At 43.6% G+C, this 20510-nt stretch overlaps 1 protein-coding gene across 2 annotated transcripts in view; it reads left to right on the top strand.

The window, feature by feature from the left end:
- Positions 1 to 20510, top strand: part of ryr2a (ryanodine receptor 2a (cardiac)) — a 310570-nt gene that overhangs the window by 172148 nt on the left and 117912 nt on the right. For both annotated transcript variants that reach the window (XM_023949560.2, XM_023949561.2), the window contains exons 67-71: positions 12822 to 12882; positions 13197 to 13435; positions 13513 to 13594; positions 13786 to 13916; positions 19017 to 19144. In XM_023949560.2, the coding sequence (XP_023805328.1) occupies positions 12822 to 12882; positions 13197 to 13435; positions 13513 to 13594; positions 13786 to 13916; positions 19017 to 19144 (641 nt within the window). The remainder of the gene's footprint in view (positions 1 to 12821; positions 12883 to 13196; positions 13436 to 13512; positions 13595 to 13785; positions 13917 to 19016; positions 19145 to 20510) is intronic.

The following is a 20510-nucleotide window of genomic DNA, read 5'->3' on the forward strand; positions in this document are numbered from 1 at the left end:
CGTTTATTAACCGAGGAAATTCCACCCACCTGTCATCTAACGGGGGGCTCTGGAGTCTAACAGTGCCTGGCATTGGTTTATCTGGTGCCCAGTCTTTCCACAGTAGAAACACGCACCATCTAAGCGGCGTCTCTGTCGTTCCTCTGGGGTTAGCCTGGAATGTCCGATCTGCATGGGTTCCTCCCCCGAACTGTAATGAGAGTCGGAAGGTGGGCTCGGAAGAATGTGTGGTGGATCATTGAGTGGTGCTCTGATGGGACTTTTGCAAGAAGGGGGTGGTCTTTCGCGTTGTCGCTCACGTAGACGGGTATCCGAGCGAAGGGCGGTCGTGACGAGCTCCTCAAAGGTGTAGGTCTCAGGTTGTGAGCAGAGATGATCTTTAATGTTTTCGTTGAGGGATTGGTAGAAAACTCCCTTGAGAGCTGGATCTGACCATCCAGCCTCCACAGCCAGGATTCTGAAATCGATGACATGATCAGAAACAGGACGGCTACGTTGCTTGAGCGCCAGCAGTTTACGTGCGGCTTCCTCTTGTTTCTTGGGTCGGTCATAAACCAGCTAGAATTCTTCTAGGAAATGTTCATAAGAGAGATGGGATATGGGGTGGACCGCCAAGAGAGCTTGAGCCCACTGTAAAGCTTTATCGCGAAGGGAGTTGATGATGAGCGTGATTTTGCTGTGGTCTGAAAGGTAAAATTTCGGGGCTTGCTGGAAGATCAGATGACACTGGAGCAGAAAACCGCCGCAGGCCTCTACGTCGCCGAGAAACGGCTCTGGCTGTAGGTGGATGTTTTCCGGGGATTCGGCGGAAGCGGAAGTGACAACGTTGTTGGGCGCCGGAAGTGTAGCCGTGGTAGCCGGGGAAGCTAACTGACCTGTAGCCTCCTTTAACGTTTGGCTAAGTCCGTCCAGCCAATGAAAAAGCTCCTGTTGGGCGGAAGCGATCTGATCCAGCGCGGCGGCTTGACGGCCCAGGGCGATGCCTTGTTGGCTGATGGTGAAACAGAGTCCCTCTGGGTCAGCTGGGTCTGGAGTTAGGCCAGATCGTTCTGTCATGATTTCCTTAGCGTGGCGGACCCAAGTGCTAGAACCCAGAGAACGAGTAAGGTAAGTGACAGGTAAGAAGGTTATTTATTATTTTCTCCCAGGAGGTCCGGTGGTCCGAGGGTGATCCAGAGGCAGCTGTGGTTGGTGGCGTGGCTGGAGGTACGAACGCGGTCGGCGTGGTGGAATTTCTCCAGGGGTGCTCAGTGAAGCGGGTCCTGAGTTCCACTGACGTCACTCGTGGCAAAGGTTTCCTGAAGCAGGAGAGCAAGGTTAGTCAAAGGCGAGACGCAAGACACTTCATTACCAGTTCACATAAATATAGACACGCTTTTTAAAACTTTACTGATTTTTACAGAATGGTGTTTCACAGGGTACGCACTTTGTTGACGGTCCCTTGGCAGCCGGCACAGCATGTCTGTATTCACAGCTTGAAACAATTCTGATTGAAAGGCAATAAAAATGATCTTTTTTCTTTGAAAATGCTTTTGTAGTTCCCTCTCTGTGTTTTTTTTTTTTGCGGTCAGGAAAGCGATTCCGCTCTCTGAAGGCCAACACAGAGAGACTGAGGAGGAGCTTCTTCTTTTTTTTTTTTTTTTTTTAACTTGTCCTGTCCAACAGCTAGGCAGACAGATGAGAGCTGAGGGCCTCTTGTGTTGGACATATTTTACTTTAACAAGAGGGGTTATTAATCTTCAGACAAACCAAAGGTATGTCTGAATAAACCCCTTTTGTAATTGAGGCCAAACTTTATTAATTTCAATCATGTTTGAAAATCTTTGGTGTTGGACCGGACGGAAAAGGAAAGAGGGGAAGAAGAGAGAGGGACGTTAGAGAGAGGGGGGGGGGGGGGTCGGAGGGTGATAATAGGAGGGGAAGGGGGGTAAGACCATGAAGCAGCATAAAGCAACAAGTTTACTGGTTGTTAATCATTATGGTAAGGTTCAAATGTATTACAAAAAGGGCGGGGCCTATCCACACACACACTCAAATGTTATAAATACACCTGCTAGCTGCAAAAATGTCCACCTGTCAACATGTACACAAAACAGATAGTGTTCACACGCATACTTATGCCTTAAAACCAACTAGTGTGAAATATTTCAGTCATTCAATCATGCAAACTGTTAGTGCAAAGGTGAGCTAACACCTGTGCTCAGGTGAGTGTTTATGTTCTTCTAAAATGGATGGTGGAACGTGACAAGAAGGAAGGAGAGTGCCCAGCCATCCCCACCCCAAGACCCCCACCGCAGCAGCAGCGGCAGCCGGAATCCCCCCAACGCCACACGGGAACCGGCAGGGAACAACCGCCGCCCGGGCGACCAAGCCCGCCACCCAGGCCAGGGCCAGCAGGACCGCCGCAAGGCCCCCAGAGCCAGAGAGCAGGGAGGCACGGAGGGAAAGAGAGCGCCGCCCCAGCCCAACCAGGAAAGCAGCCCCCCCGCCGCGCCGGGAGCGCCCAACGCAGGGCCCCACCGGAGAAGGACGCCCACAGCCCCAGACGAGCACCCAACCACCACCCAGGAGTTCCGGGCATCCCCCCGCCCCTACCCCAGGTATGAGCCAGGACTCCCCAAGGGAGACCCGCTCCGCACTCCAGGCAGCCATCCGCCCGGCCCACGGTTGGTCCAGGGAGGAGCAAGGCAGGGGCCCACCGCCCCCGCCCAGGAGGGGGAACCCCGGGGAAAAAAGAGGGTCCACAAGGGGTGTTGTAAATATGGCCCGACCAGGCTCGGCCACAGTTGGAAATTTGGCGGGGCCCAGCGCTCAGGAGCAGGGACCAGAACCCACCCCCCAGGGACAAGAACACCCCCGGCTCAGATGTAATGTGAACCCCCCCACCGCGCGGAGAGAGCACCGCCGGCCGATGGCCTCAGCGGAGACCCCGACCCGTCAACCCCCCCTGCCCCGTACCAATAGTGCCCCCCCCCTCCCCCAGAATGCCCCCCCACAGGACAGGGCCGACAAGACCCCCCCCCACCCCACCCCAGACCCCGCAGCCGAAGCGGATGACACCCAGAGCGACCGGGGGCCCCAAGAGGGCCGATCCCAGCCCCAGGTGTAGATGGACAGCCCATCCGGCGCCGCTGGGCCCCCCCCCGAGCAGGGCCCCCCGCCAACCCCCCCAGCACAGGCAAAGGGACCACCCCCCCAAGCCAAGCCAGACCACCACCCCACCCCCCCACCACGCACCCCCACACCCAAGCCCAGAGGACCACGCAGCACCCCAGCCCGCCCCACCCAGGCGCCGGACCCGACCCCCCGACCAACAGAGCCCCCACCACCCCCCGCCAGGCACCGGAGGCCCTGACCCCCACCCCGGCCCACGGCAGAAGGGCAAGGAGTAACGACGACCAGGCCCCCCCACCCCCTAAGCAGACTATTCCATAACTATTATGGAGTTAGCTATGGGAGACCAGAGAGACCGAATTCTTTCAAAGTTACTTGAACCTTGGGCTGACATTTTTTCCAAGCTGATATGATCAAGCAGCAGATTTCTGTGTTGACTTATATTTATATTTTTCTTGCTTTTCCAATTTATTAAAATAGTTTTTTTAGCAATGCAAAGAGTTATGAAAATGATAGAGCCTAATCCTCCTTCTACATCGATGGCACTCATGTCACCAAGCACACAAAGTGACGGTGAAGCTGTGATTGAAACCTTAAGCCAGACTGATAGATCGGCACATACCTGCTGCCAGAGAGCCTGGACAGGCGTGCAGAACCATAGTGCATGCATGTAATTGTCGGGTAGATTACCGTCACAGTGCTGACAAATGAGTTACTGAGACCCATCTTGAACATCCTCTGTCCAGTGTAGTAAATTCTGTGAAGAGTTTTGAAATGGATTAGCTGCAGATTTGGACTTTTTGTCAGTTTAAAGGTGTTTAGACAAAGTTCTGACCAAAAGCTTTCATCTGTGCTGATGCTCAAATCCGCATCCCATTTTGTTGTCGGAAGTGAAATATTATTATCTAAATTACATAAAAGTTTGTATATTTTGGAGAGAGTTTTATTCATTGAGAAATTGATCAGAGTGGTAACTACATCTGGTAGCTTTAAATCGTTGTCTCTGTATTTAAACTTTTTAGTAATAATTGATTTAAGTTGCTGATATTCCAAGTTATTTATTCCATGTTTGTCTTGAAGTTCCTGGGGAGTTATGAATCTTCTATCAATAATTATGTGCTCTAGTTGTTTTATGCCCCCTGCTTGCCAAGCTGGGAAGTGGATAATTTTTTTGTTTATGAGGATGTCTGGGTTGTTCCAGATGGGTGTCATTTTGCACGGTTGAATTGATGATTTTGATATTTTAAGAAATTCCCACCAGGCTGTTAAAGTGGCATTTATGTTAATACTTTTGAAACAATCCTGTTTTTTAACTGTTTGGCTAATAAATGGAAGATCTGATAGGTTGATCTTTCCACATAACGCCTGTTCCAAGTCTAACCATGAGTTGGTTTCTGGATTATTTTTTAACCATTTTAAGATGTTTTGTAATCTATTTGCAAGAAAGTAATTGTGGAAGTTAGGTAATTCTAATCCTCCACAGCTTTTTGCAGATTTTAAAGTTTTTAGACTAATTCTTGCAGGTTTATTGTTCGATAAAAAGCTTGATATGGATGAGTCTAATGTTTTGAACCATTTTAATGGCGGTTGTGTGGGAATCATTGAGAAGAGATAATTAACTTTGGGTACGATTTTCATTTTTACTGTGGCTACCTTGCCCATAAGGGACAGAGGCAGGTTGGTCCACCGTGTTAGATCGTCCTGTATGTTTTTCAGTAATGGGGTGTAGTTTAGCTGCACCAGATCTGATAGTTTGGGGGAAAAATTGATACCTAGATATTTGATATTTCCTGATTTAACTGGTATTGTGAGTCTTTGCTCCGCATTATTGTTCAGTGGTAATAAAACAGACTTATTCCAATTAATGGAATAGTCTGATATAGAGGAGAATTCATTAATGATTGTTGCCGTTTCATTTACAGAATGTAAATTACTTAAAAACAGTAATATGTCATCTGCATAGAGACAAATTTTTTGATGGCTGTGTTTGGTTTTAATTCCTTTAATGCTCTCATTCTGTCTTATTGCTGCAGCTAGAGGCTCAATAAATATAGCAAAAAGAGAAGGAGAGAGTGGGCAACCCTGTCTGGTTCCTCTTCCAAGAAGAAACCTGTTGGAAGTCTGTTTATTTGTTCTAACTGATGCATTGGGGTTGTGGTATAATATTTTGATCCAATTGATGAATGATTCTCCAAACCCAAACTTATGGAGGGCAGCAATAAGGAACTTCCAATTTACTCTATCAAAGGCTTTTTCAGCATCCAGTGATAGTATAGTCATTTCCTGGTTTTTGATGGTGGCAAAGTCTATTATGTTAACGAGTCTGCGGACATTGTCATCCGAGTGTCTGCCTTTGATGAATCCAGTTTGATCAAAGTCAATTATGTGAGGAGTGACTTTTTCTATTCTCTGTGCTAGTGCTTTGCAGATAATTTTTACATCTGCATTAATTAAAGAAATGGGGCGATAGCTTGAAGGACTAGTGGGGTCTTTGTCTGGTTTTAGAAGAAGGATAATGTTGGCAGAGTTCATGTTAGGTGGTAGAGATTGGCTTTCATTGATAAATTTTACCGTTTTATAAAATGTTGGTGCCAGTTGTTCCCAGAATTCCTTATTAAACTCTGCAGGAAAGCCGTCAGGCCCTGGTGCTTTACCATTAGGCATAAGTAACAGAGCTTCATGAAGCTCAGACAACGAGAGCGGAGAGTCTAAATTTGTGATTTGATCTTCATTTAACCTGGTCAGGTTTACATTGTTGAGAAATGACTTGATGCTTTGTTCTGATGGATTGATCTGTGGAGTGTATAAGTTTTGATAAAAGTCTTTAAACGCATTATTAATTTTTACCGGGTCATGGGTGACATTCCCTGTTTGGTCCATAATAGAAGTGATTGTTGATTTTTCTTTATTAATTTTAAGCTGATTAGCTAGAAATTTGCCAGATTTATTTGAGTTTTCACATCTTTCCAGTCGAAGCCTTTGTATCTGGAATTGTGTTTGTTTATTGATGATGTCATTTAACTGCAGCTTTAAATTTTTCAGGTCGCCCAGTATGTGTTCCTGTGCAGAAGCAGCATAAGCAGTCTCCAGGGTTTTGATTTTATTTCCTAGTTCTAAAAAATCTGCTTTCTCTTTGCGTTTTTTATGCGTTGAATAAGAGATGATTTTCCCTCTCATGACTGCTTTTGCTGTTTCCCAAAGAACACTTGGGGATATTTCAGAAGTATTGTTGAATTCTAAGAAGGTTGCCCACTCTTTTTTAAAGAATTCAATAAATTCCTGGTCTTTTAACAGAGATGTATTAAACCTCCAGGTTGAACCCGATGGTGTGGGTACTTCCTTTGAAATAGTAACAGAAACTGGTGCATGGTCACTGATAATAATTGGATGAATGTTGGAACTTTTAATTTCTTTCAAAAGGGAGTTACTGACTAATAAATAATCTAAACGAGAGTTTGAATGGTGAACTGGAGAAAAAAAGGTGAACCCCTTAGCGTTTGGATGACATGAGCGCCAAGCGTCGCAGAGACCCAGATCATTCATGTACTGCTGTAGGATACATGCAGAGCGCCATGTACGCTGGTTTGCTGCCGTGCTGAGTCTGTCAAGTTCAGGGTCCAAAACAAGGTTGAAGTCTCCTCCTATAATGATTGTGGAGTCAGAGTGAACTGAGAGTGAGGTGAAGAATCTGTGAAAGAAGGAAGAGTCGTCAACATTAGGGCCGTAAACACTCGCTATACAAAAGTCCTTATTCTGAATGGATATATTAATGATTACAAATCTGCCTTCTGGGTCAGTAACTCTATCCTTATGAATAAATGTAACATTTTTATTAATCAAAACTGCAACCCCTCTTTGTTTGGAGTTGAAACCGGCAGAATACATAACTGGATACTGGGAACAGCACAGGAGATGACCAGCTGATAAAGATAAATGGATTTCCTGCAGTAAAGCTATATCTGCTTTAAGATCATCCAGGTGATTTAACACTTTCAATCACTTTGGCCCAGAACCAAGTCCACGCACATTCCAGCTAACGATGTTAAGACTGTTCATAGCTGTTCTAACCGGGAGAGTGCAAGGCTAAATAGTGCGTGTGCCCGTCTGTGTGCGCGTGCCCGCTGTGCTACACTGACAAGCGCTGTGCGTTGTGGGTGAACGTGTCTTGGCTGTGAGCTGCATGTTGCGAGCGTCCTGTGAACGTGTGTGTGCGGGATCGCGTGTGCATGCTCTTATGCGCGCTAGTATGCGCGCGCGCCCGTTCCGTGCATAAATAAATGCTCACCGTGGTTGCGTTGACTTTACCTGATTCACATATGAGGACATGGGAAGGGGGGGGGACAAGAGAAAAGAGAGAGGAAAAGAGAAAGAACAAAAAACAAAAACAACGAAACAACAACAGAAACATGAATGTGAGAGAAAGAAAAGACAGTTTTCCTGAGAGGTGTGGATTATTGATGATCCGATTATTTCCTATTCAATTAAATAAGTTTGCGGGTTTCTTCTGGGCAGCGCAGATGTCAGTGCGCCTCTGAAAGCCTTCAGCACAGCCAGGGTGTTACCTCTGGGTCCCGGAACAGCTTGCCGTTCACAAAAAGTTTATCAACGGCAACCACCGCACGGGCTCCAGCAGACAGGTGCTTCCTCCTCAGCGGGAAGAGGATTTTCTGCCGGCGGAGGATCTCGCCTGGAAACTGATCATTCACGCTATAATGTGTGCCTTTCAGCTCTCGTCCTCTGCTTTTTACCAGCTCCTTTTGTTTATAATGTTCAATTTTAGCAACAATAGGACGGGGACGCTGATTGTCCGGCCTTTTTCCTCCGAGCCGGTGAACCCTGGGGAAGGAGATCTTCTGGACTTCTTCCTTGGGGAGCTTCAGATGGACCTCTACAGTAGCGGTTTTAGGCACGGGCCATACGGGCGATCGCCCTGGGCGGAAAAATGACGGAGGGGCGGCGCCAGCGGCTCTATGCACCACTATTGGTTTACTCATATCACAGAGTTTGTAACAGCCTGAAACCTGGCGGCGCCCCCGCCCCGCAGCTGCGCTCCCTCCTGTCTTTGAGAAGTAGACGCAAATGTGTGTGAGAAGGAGAAGGGAGGGGGCGCGGGGTGAAGAAGGAGAAGGGAGGGGGCGCGGGGTGAAGGGTGCAGGCTGAGAGGTGAGCACGGAGCACAAAACGCATGCGCAAACCTGGCTGGATCTTCTTCCAGGGGGGCAACGGTCGCGGGCCGCGGCTCAGTGCTTGATGAAAAAATAAAAATAAAAATTGCGCCGCCATGTAGCGAATTGGCGCCCCTGGGTGCAGCTGCACGCGCTCCTGCTGGAAATGTTTGACGAACGGGGGGCTGCGGGTATAAAAAAGGTATAAAAAAAATCATGCTTTTTTGGTTATTTTTGTGTGAAATGCGCAAATAAAAAATGGGAAAACAAAAAAAATTCTTCACTTAGATGACAGTTGGTTTAGTCGACAGACTTGATACTTATGTCAGGACATTTATGCTAAATGCAGAAACATCTGAAATATGGAGAAAAAAGGTCAAAGCTGGTGCCCAATTTAGAAAGAAAAGAGAAGAAGAGGAGAAAAGAGACAAAGAAAAGGTTATTATCGCATAGCTAGATGCACGTTTTCTAAATTCGAATGCTACCTGCCCTACAACAACAACAACGTTGCAGAGGAAAAATCTCTTGTTTGGTCTATCATGACCAAAACTGAAGTAGGCCCAAATATTGCAAATAACGCCATTTTTAAGATATTTATTCTTAAATGTTTGTTCTGCCTTAACTTGTAACATTAGTTATGATTCGTGTGTCTGTCTGCTCTGCTGTAACACAAAGTTTTTGTTGTGTTTTATTGTTGTATATTAGTTCATAATGTTAAATAAGCTGTGATGGTAGCATGCTGCTGCTGCTGCTGATGCTGCTGCTGTTAGCTTTTCAAAACTCCAGTTGATCAAGTCATACCTGAGATCACCAATGTCTCAGGAGCAACTCACTAACCTGCTGTTGTTAGTATCAATCATTCAGGGGGGGAGCAGATTTCATATGATGACGTTATTGACAAGCTTGCATCAGGAAGGCCACAAAGGTTAGGTTTTAGCTAGTGTTTTCTTTTCTTAGTGCTGCAGTAACATTTATTCTAGTGTATTATTAGTGTGATTTGTAGTTTATAATATTTATTTCAGATTATTTGTGTTTGATTAAATATTTCCTAACTGTATTTTCAGTTACAATAAATGGACAAAGTGACTCTATTGGGGGGGGGGGCGCCAGAGGAGGGTCTCGCCCGGGGAGTAATTCAGGGTAGAACCGCCACTGGACCTCTATGAAGGACTTAACAATGTTCTCCGGGTCTTCCCCTGCCTCTTCTGGAATCCCTGCGATCACAAGATTGTCCCTCATGCTCCTCGCCTGAAGATCCAGGAGGGTTTCTTTGATGGATCGGTTTTCCTCAGAAAGACGGGCGGTGTCCCAGGGTCTTCACGGTCTCTCTGAGGGCCTGGTTCTCCGCTGCGAGCTCCTGCACCTGCTGTTGGCTGAACTCCAGAGACTCTCGCAGACCTTGGAATTCCTTATGGAGGATCTCCAGCAGATTTAAACGGCAATCAAGGCTGGAGAGCTTTTTATCAATTGAATCCAGGATATCACTCATGTTGCTGCCTGGGGAGGAGGCAGCCCCCGGGGAGTCTTCGGGGCGGCCTCGTTTGGTGGACGGAGTGGCGGTGTTGGATTTCCTCATGAGGCTGGTATTGAAACACTCGTCGATGTAATTCTCCAGATCCTCCAGGTCATCCAGGCTGGCAAATGGTTGACAAACTTTTTCAGATTTTTATTTTTTAACTTTCTGGATTATTTAAATATGGCGGTGTAATGAAATAAATCAAAAATGTTTGTTCACAACTTACGCGCCGCCAAGTAAACTCACCACACTCCTCTCGTTGGCTCTCGCAATACTACAGCATCACGTATCCTACAGCCACTACAGCATCCCAGCCACTACAGCATCCTCTCTGTTCCCTCTCTGTGTTAATACAAAATGATTGAGATACTTGCTGACACATTTGAACGTTTATCAGAAGAGTTATTGAAGCAGGAACTCCGAACCTGTGAAGATCTAATTTAACCGAACTGCAGCTGCTTGATTCCTGTGTTCCTCCGCGTAGCTGATAGCTTGCAGTTTAAACTGTGCCTCATAATCGTGTTTCTTTGCATTTCCAGGGTTTTCAAAGCAAAGTTTTTCTGCATTATGCACATATCTGCACCTTTGTACTATGGGGGGGGGTCTTCTTTCACGTCCTCTCCTCTCTCCGTATCGTTCTCATGCTGTCCTGTCCTAGATTATCTTTACCAAAGTCACGCAACAACACATTAGGGCCCCTCTGTACATTTAGGAGAAAATGTAAGACTTTCACCTTATGGTCGTGAAAGTACTGTGCATGGAAAATATGATAAAAGGCAGAGAGCTGCATGCAGCTCAAGACCCGCCCGATCATTCTGTCACTTCATTAAAAGGATAAAGAAAATGGTAATTGACATTTCAGTTTCAAAATGTTCTCTAATAAATGTCTAGCAAAATTCAATTAGAAATATCTAATTTGAAAATTAAAACGGAGTAACAGAAATGCTTTTTCATTTTCACAATGTAACTGCATTAAGTGAATCAAAAATAAAATAAAAAATCAACCCTGTATAATGCCTTTTTATGTTCTACCTAAACACTGCTCATATGTTGACATATAGTGATAATGCAAAGAGGGTATTGCATTTTAGTTTTCACATCCACCATGCAAAAAGTGTATTATTTTGGAGGATTGCTTTTCCTTTTTAATTTTGAGTCAACAAATGCAGCTTCATTTTTAAAATGAAAAAGCATTTCTGTAAATCCATTTTAATTGTCAAATTAGATATTTCTAATTGAATTTTGCTACACATTTACTAAAGAACATTTTGAAAATGAAATGTTTTGATTGATTTGAAATGGTTTATTTCAAGCAATCAAATAGAAGTTATACACAAAAGCAATATAAACATCAGTTATACATTCATACGGTAACTAATCAAACTTAGGATAATTAGACATATTTAATAAATATTGCTTGAAAGGGAGTGGAAGGAAGCGAACTTATATAATTCCACCCCGTTATACTATGTCAAATACCATTTTCTTTATCATTTTAATTAAGTGACAGATTGAGTGGTGTTGAAGAAGAAAAAGGAAAAGCAGTCTTAGGGATTACTTTTTCTTTTTAATTTTGAGTCAACAAACTCAGCTTCATTTTGAAAATGAAATTATTGACTTTTATTTTAAATTATGCCACAGAAAATGCTTCCATAAAATGCGACAATGTGTTCAAATAATAATCAATGATTATTACACATCGGTTACCGTTACTGTTTACTGAAATCATGAATGAATGTTTTCTAAAGATAATCAATCATTAACATGCACTTGATTTTGTAGCTTGAAAAGAATATATCTGGTCAGAACCTGATTATGAAAACTATCTAAAACTATTAAAGGAATTAGGAATTAGTAGGGGTTGGATTGTATAAACTTGCTTCTTCCTACTCTTTTTCAAGCAATAAATCAAGTTCAACATAACTTTAGTTAATGATCAATATATTTAATGAAGTAAATGTAACCTAACTGTGTCATTGTTTTGCATTTGTGTCATAGAAACCTGCGTAGCAAGACTTTTGAATGTGTAAGCCCAAAATACACATTTACATATGCTTTTCGTTGGAAATGAATGCGGGTTAAGGCTTCTATGAGCTCACTGCCATCAGGTCATACCAAAGACTCTTAAAAATGGGATCCAATACCTCCCTGCTTGACACTCAGCATAAGAGGTTGGAGTGCTTGGTTAACCACCGAATGGCTCTTGAGTGCTGCTGTGATTGCAGTTCACTGCTCCCCCAAGGGGTGAGTTATAATCTGAACACATAAACTCTCGAGATGGTCTGTTGTTGGTGGAACCCCTTTGATAAATTCAGATGAATGGAGGCAGCAGGTGGGCTTGTGGGTTATGGGAGTGGGGTGTCACTCCATTTAAACCATCAGAGCCTATCAAACTGGTGACTGCCAAAAAAAAAAAAAAACAGTCTTCACGCTTCTATAAAAATTTCATACACATCAGGGAAAGTTGAGTAGATTATGAACAGACATCCATCAACTCTTGTGAACTGGGATACAGTGGGACCTGTTTGGTTCTTTTGTACCAAACTTCCAGGTAACTTTGGCTGACTAACCCACCCCATAGAATGATACAATCACTTTCAAATACATATTTGCAGCATACAATAAGTACGAAAGAATCAGCTCTGGTTATACCTTTATCAGTGAATATATGCACCACATTTATCATCTTCTCCTGGGGAAAGTGTTCCACCTCTGCAAACTAAAAATGCTGCTGTTAAAGACAGACATATAAAACAAACCGAACATTTTAAATATAAATAGCAATATTTTTATTGTTTTACTATTTTCTTTCCCCAGTATCTGTCATCATTATGACGCTTCACCCGAGATATTTTAATATGATCTAAAAGTTTACAGTTGTACTTAAAAAGGCATAAAAATGGTCAGAAATATCATTTTGATTCCAAATATTCCAGTTCTTTTAGCAGAGCAACAGAAGCCTTGGTTTCAGAGGCCCGAACATTTTAGTTTTGATGAGTTTTAAGTCACTTTTTTATTCTCTCCAGGGAACAATGCAACATCCATTGTCAACTGCCTGCAGATCCTGGGACAAAGCCTTGATGCCAGGTATGGTCTTATATTTAACCCAGACAGTTTTCAGGAGGCAGATACAGACAAGTAGAATATTTCCCCCCAGAAAGAATCTTGTTTAGTTGTATATATTTTTAAAATGAGCTATAAAACAATGCAGTTTTTCCAAAGAAGCTTTAAAAAAAGCAATACATGTTATCAGGAAAATACTTGATAAGTAAAGCTGGAAGTTTCTGAAGGTATTTTAACCTGTCTGTTGCTTCTGCTCTTTTTTTAATCCTGTATCAGAACAGTTTTTCCGCTGTAACTTGACTTATCTTTGTTGAGATACTAACAAGAGTCTCCACCAGGACGGTGATGAAGACTGGTCTTGAGTTGGTGAAAGCGGCTTTGCGGTCGTTCTTCACCAGTGTGGCTGAGGACTTGGAGAAGACCCAGGAGAACCTGAAACTGGGTCAGTTCACTCACAATAGAGAGCAGCCACGGGGCGTCACCCAGATCATCAACTACACCATTTTTGCCTTGTTGCCTGTGCTCTCCTCACTTTTTGAGCACATTGGACAGAACATGTTCGGAGAAGACCTCATGTGTGAGTTGGGGGGAGGAGTTGTTGTGCCTATGTAAGGTAAAGTTGGGTTTCTGACTTCTGCCTTTGCGTTGCTGCAGTGGATGATATCCAGGTCTCCTGCTACAGAATCCTGAACAGCCTCTACTTCCTGGGAACCAACAAAAGCATCTTTGTGGAGAGGTACCTTCAACCCATATAGTCTCTGATGCCTCACAGCTTCACACCTGTCAACGTTCTTATCTCACCGCCGTTTTCAGTGGCTTTCCACCACATTTCCCTCCTGAGTTCAAAATATCACTGTTTTAACTTCTAACCTTATTTTTTTCTTTGAAAATAAACCAAGAGTTTTTTTTGTCCTGTCTCCTCTCCAGGCAGCGACCAGCATTAGGGAAGTGCCTGGCTGCCTTCTCAGCAGCTTTCCCCGTCGCTTTCTTGGAGCCTCACATTAACAAGTTCAACAGCTTTTCCGTCTACAACAGCAAAGGCAGCAGTGACAGAGCAGGTCTGAGTCTTGAGGAAAATGAGAAAACTCCAAATGAATGCTAAGAATCAAAGGCTTCCTCAGTTCTAACTGTACCAGCCGGCCATGCTTTGGCCAGTATCCGGTTCGACTGTCTGGTATGGAAAGGTGAGCCCTGACTTGGCTTCCACTTGAAGCCAAGTCAGGGCACACCTGACTTGAAGCCAAGTCAGGTGTTTTGGCCATTGGGCAGCAGCTGCATCCCCTGAGTGACCTAGACATGGTTCCCAAGGTAATCTGAGTCAGCCTCCAGCTACTCGCTGGAGCAGCTGAACACAGATGGAGTCACACATTCTGCCTCTACCGTTTTCTTCTTGACTTTTCAGAAAATTCATGAGCTTTTATCCAGATATTAGTAACTATGAAAGAATTAGTGTCTGTCCCACTAGTGTCTGTAATAGGTGATGAAGAGGTGGGACAGAACAGATTAGTCATAAACTTAGAGGAATCCCAGCAATGCAGCTGTGCCTTATTGTGCTCCTCAGGGACTATAGTTGTTTAGCTGTCATCTGGGATGTGTCTGCCACACTCATGCTGTAGTGAAGCGGTCTCAAAAGCATACAGGTGATTCTGAAAACCACCATCTCTGTTCAGAGAAAAAAGAACAGCCGCAGAGTTCCTCAGAATCATGAAACACACTAAGTTCATCCTCATTACACAAAAGCATGGCATGACATATTCAAATCATAGCCTTTTGTAATGAATTCTAGTTTAGATTGAAATGGTGAAATAACAACGAACAGCTGAAAGTGTCTGAAAATAATGTTGATTGAACCTTATTTAACCTTGTTTATTCTCCACCTGAAAATTAAGTCAGTAGTTGTTACTCAGACAAAGTCACTAAACCAGATAACCAGTGTTTCTCAAGGATCTAAAAGCTCACAGAGGCCATAACATTTACATTTAATTCCAATTTAGGTGTCAATATGCCCTTATTACACCAGAAATTGTTTTTCCCCCCTCCATATTTTCATCCGAGTAAAAGTTGTGTGTGAGAAGACGGATGGCACACAGTCTGCTGACAGAAGTCTGGAAGTCTTCCTCGGGCTTAAAGAGTCCTGAAACTGATTAAACCACCATTATTTAGCTGTTAAAACTGAGCAAGTCTTTCACCTAGAAAGCCTGTGGTTCTGTTGAAGCTCAGGATCAGTGGACCTGGGACCTCATTTCTAATCTGTGTGGATTTCATACATTTAAATCCAAAAGTTCACACACTCTTGGGGTGGAGGGGTCAGTCATATTTGCAAAATTTTATGGAAACACAGTTTACACTACAAGATATTGTGGAAAGAGAAACACTAGCCATTTGATCTTATCTACTTTTTTTGGATCACAATATAGGACAAAACGATTTAAATTTCTTTCATTTTTTGACCCATTCTGTCCACCTGTTCTGTCCACCAGCTGAGCAAACAAATGAAAGCTGAAGGTCTCTTGTGTTGGATAGATTTTACTGCTACAATAGGGGATTAGGAATCTTCTGACACACAAGGTGTATATTTGTACAAACCCCTTTTGTATTTAAGGCTAAAATTTATATCTACTGATTATGTTTATATACCTTTTGCGGCCACAATAGCCTTATGGGAGGAGTGTGGGTTCCATCTCGCATAGGTAAGAAATAAATTTTGGCTTCTTAAACAAAAGTGTTTTTATTCAGAAGGCTAAGTTTCAGTTTGCGGTTTCAAAAAACCTTTTCCTCCTTCATTGTTTTCAAAAGAATTCCCAAGTAGCTAACGCTACGGATGAGCCCAGACTGTAAGGGAGGAGTCAAGATCTGTCTGAGTTGAGTCTAGTTAATACAAATATGAAATTAAAAACCTTTTTTATGATATGATATGCTATGAAATGTATAAATTCAACATAATTAAGGACATTGGAGGATAATTAAAGAAGGAAATGAGGGGGAATCATAAAGCATAAATCATAAAGTTGCTGGAAGTTTATCATCATTACTGTCAGTTGTGGATGTTAGTCAAAAGGGGCGGGGCCTGTCCACACACACTAAGATGTAACAAACATATCTGTTGTCTCCAAAAATCTTCACATGCGGTCATGTCATCATGAACACAATACAACTACAGCCCACACGCACATACTTATGCATACAAACACACACATGTAAAGCACACTTTTCCTCCATTCCTCAGGCATCTTTTCAACACCTAAAATCCTGTTGAACAGCCCAGTCAAAAACTCTACTGCCATCTCTCCTAGACATTTCCATAACCTCATAGAAATATCATCAGGACCAAGTGCCTCTCCACTCTTCATCCTCTCCAATGCCCCCTCACTTAACCCTTACTAGTCTATGTTACTTCCTGCTCCACAACAGTCACCTCCTGTGTTTTTTGTTCTCTCTAATTTACTTCATTCATCAGCTCTTGAAAGTATTCTTTCCATCTTTCCATTACACTACTAACAACTGTCAAATCATTCCATCCCTATCCTTAATCACCCTAACCTGCTGCATGTCATTCCCATCTAGGTCTCTCTGCCTTGATGGGTCAGTCTCTTTCTCTATACTAGCCAACCTAGCATACAATTCATCATAAGCTCCTTGTTTGGCCTTTGACACCTCAACTTTCACCTTACCCTGCATCTCCCTGTACTCCTGTGTACTCTCCTCATTCCTCTCAGTTTCCTGCTTCTTAGGTAGCATCTTATTCTGTATACACTCATGCACCTCCTCAGTCCTTTCTTTCCTGATGACAAACCAAGTACACCCCTACCTGCCTCCCTGATCACATTAACTGTATTTTTCCAGTAAGCTGGGGGTATTTTGTGACCACCCAGAGCCTGTTTCAACTGCTATTTAAAAGTCATGCAACATTCTCACGTTGTACAGATTCCAGCAGTGTGTCCTCTTCTCTGCCTTTGCCCTTTCTTTCTTCATCTTCTACCTCATCAGAGTCATCCTACACACCACCATCCTATGCTGTCTGGAAACACTCTCACCTACCACTATTTTGCTGTCACTGATCTTCAGATTACACCGTCTACAAAAGATGGAGTCTATCTGTGTGCTTCTACCTCCACTCTTTTAGGTCATCCTATGTTCCTGCCTTTTCTCAAAGAATGTATCTGTTACAGCCATTTCCATCTTTTTGTGCTAAATCAACCACCATTTGTCCAATGTTCCTCTCCTGGATACCAAACTTGTCCATTGCCTCCTCATCACTCATGTTTACTGCACCAATATGTCCATCTAAATCCACACTAACGAGAACTCTCTTACTTCTATGGATCCTAATCATCACTACATCAAGATACAAACAGAATTTCTCCTTCACCTCCACTTCACATCCTACCTGTGCTGCATACCAACTTATAACAGTAGTTAGTATGCAGCACAGGTAGGATGTGAAGTGGATACCAACTAATAACAGTAATCATCACACATTCAATTTCTATCTTCAGACTCATAACTCTATCTGACAATCTTTTTACCTCCACAACATTCCTAATAAACTCCTCTTTAAAGATAACTCCTACTCAATTTCTCTTCCCATCTCTACTATGACAAAACAACTTGAACTCTGTTCCTCAGCTTCTGGCTTTGCTACCTTTCCACCTGGTCTCCTGGACACACAGTATGTCTACCTTCCACCACTGCATCATGTCAACTATGTCTACATTTTCATAGTTCCAACAATCAAATTCCCTACTCTCATGACCTTACTCTTCTCTCTCTTCTTACAAATGCACCTTCCTCCTCCCCTTCTTTGACCAACAGCAGTCCAATTTCCACCGGCACGCTTCAGTGAACAGCATTGATGGCGGTCATTGTTACCCAGGCCAGGACCGATCTGGTATGGGTGTCAAAGGTCTTGTTTGTTTTTTTGGTTTGGCAAAGATTTTACATTGGATGCCCTTCCCGAAGCAACCCTCTGTATTTATCCAGGCTCGGAACTCACACAATGAGACCCTGCCCCCCTCGTGGCTACATTTCACAATACAACTACATCTAACATGCACATACTTACAGTACAGACCAAAAGTTTGGACAGACCTTCCCATTCATTTGAAAGAATAGGTGTGTCCAAACCTGTCCAAACCCACGCATACTTTTTGTGCAAAGGCGAGGTAAAATCTTTTGCATAGGTGGACTTTTATGTTCTACTGTGGTGAATGATGTAATGTAAAAAGAGGGAGAGTGTCCGGTAAAGACAAAGACCCCTGCCAAAGCAGGAGTGGCAGACCCCCCCCCACCCCCACCCCCAATGCCAGTGTGGTTTAGCAGATAGAGGATGTCCGTTCGTTGGGTGCCCAGACCAGGGCCTGGAGGACCGCCACACGGGCCCCTAATGCCAAAGAGCAGGGGGGCACAGAGAGTGCAAACTATAGCCCAGCCAGAAGAATGGCACAGGGCCCCACCTCCGGAGAGCCCCCACCAACTCCAGACAAGCAGCCCCCCACCACCCAGGGGCCATGAGTATACCCCCACCACAACCCCAGGCACAAGCCAGGGCCCTCTAAGAGATATCTGCCCCACCCTCCAGGCAACCACCCACCACCTCTTGCGGGGCACCCCCAGGCTCAAATGTGATGTGATCCACAGCTCGTGGACTTGCCAGAGAACTCATGGATCACTCTCACTGCGTGGAGAGGGCCGCTGGGCCCAGGAAGCCAGCCCCCATGGGCCATGGCCACTACAGTACTTCTGATGGTCTGGTTTCCCCCCCCAGGAAATATGCTTTATACTTTATGTGTTTGGTGTGTGGATGTATGTGTGTGTTGGAATGTATTTTGTTGAGGGGTAAAGGGGTGAGCAAAATTTCTTTATTGATATTTAATAAAAGTATTATGATTGCAGTATTAATTAATAATAGTTTAATAGCTTTTAATATCTGTAAATCTGTGATGGTGTAATCTGTGATTAGTGTATCATGCTTAAACGTCAGGATGGACATAAGTGCAAATAAGTGCATCTTTTTCTGTTCTTTTTATCCACATACATATCAAGTTTGGTGCATAAAAATCTTTAGAAATGAGGCTCCAGGTCAGGAACACAAACTCAGATATGTTGTTACACATAACGTGCATCCAGCCTGTACTAACTTCTGTCCTTTTTCGTTTTAGCTTTAGGCCTCGTGGGGCCAGTGGGAGACATCTGTCCTTTAGTCCCGAACCTGCATAAGTCTTTGGAAGAGATTATGGAACTTGCAGAGTCTGGTGTGAAATACACACAGATGCCTCATGTCATGGAGGTGAACAGTTTATTCATTGACACCAATAGTCTCCAACCCTGGTTCTTGAGAGTTCATGCCCGGCTTGTTTGTCAGCCACCCTTACTTAGATTTCTTGTGAATAAGTCAGGTGCTTCTCACTATACCTTCATGTATCCCTCCAAGGGGAGATATGGAAAAAAGTGTCTTCCGATTTAGATGTTACTACCGCTTGATTGCGTCATCAATAGTCGGCAGTCATCTATGTTAGCATACAGCTGCCAGTGCTTGGAAAATTCACAACAACTTTGGTTTTATAACTTTAAAAAGTTATGCAAAAACAAAAACGCAATACTTGCATTTAAAGGTAAAAAACATCTGTGCTTCAGAGCACACCCACATGAAGAAATATGTTTCTCCTCCCTCCCGGTGGAGAGATTGCCAGCCTTAAGTTTCCATGGCTTTCTTTTAAAAAACACTGTCAGACACTGCTATAGTTTCAAATACTTTTGCAATTGGAGCAATAGGGAGAAGCTGCAGGGGTAGGGAAGCAATTCACATTCCCTCAAAAAGCACCTAAACCAGGGTATTCTGCAGCTATTTGGGCAGGGTTTGCTTAAAAACTTTCAGGACAAAGACCGCTGCAGGACCAGGGTTGGAGATCACAGTTTCTTAATAGTTGATGCTGGTTTAAAATGGCTTGGGTTCCTTGTCTCACTCAAATAACCTCATAGTTAAGGGGAAAATCCATTGTAAAAAACCACTAGTGGTGGAATCTGACTGAATTATTTAGATCTGTTATAGGTTTAACAGGAAAACCACTGGAGATGAAACCAAAGAACTGTGTAAAGGGCAATAGAAGAATCTCTCTAGGTTCAAATGAAGAATTGCAGGAGGTTTAACAAAAAAAGAAAATAAAATGCTCCAGATGCCACCAAAAAACTGTTAAAGAACCAATGATGCCACTAAAAAACCTTAATGCCTTGTTTATACTGCATTGGTCTGTGGTCGCATTGGTTGTCAGGCCTGAATCGCCCCAAATGTGTATGAAATATGACACAAGCTGATGACATCATCTACGATAGGAATTTATTGCCAGTAGTATAATTGTGTCCATATCGCCCCATTAATCCCATATTTATTTTGAGTGATTAGCATATGCGATGGTGGAGCAAACTCGATCTAGAAAATGTTGCCTTTTCAGCACTGCAGATGATGAAAACTTTATTGAAGAAGTTATGAAATACTGTAACCTCTATGATACTTCCATGCGGGAATACAGAGACGCAGAGAGAGCTGACAACAGTTGGAAAAAAATGACCATGTTGCTGGAAAGACAGCCAGTAACTTGAAAGCAAGATGGAAAAATCTGAAAGACGTTTTTGCCATGAAGAAGAAAATGTCAGGA

This window comes from Oryzias latipes, chromosome 19 (genome assembly GCF_053564925.1).
Source record: "Oryzias latipes strain Hd-rR chromosome 19, Olatipes_Hd-rR_3.1".
NCBI classification, from domain to species: domain Eukaryota; kingdom Metazoa; phylum Chordata; class Actinopteri; order Beloniformes; family Adrianichthyidae; genus Oryzias; species Oryzias latipes.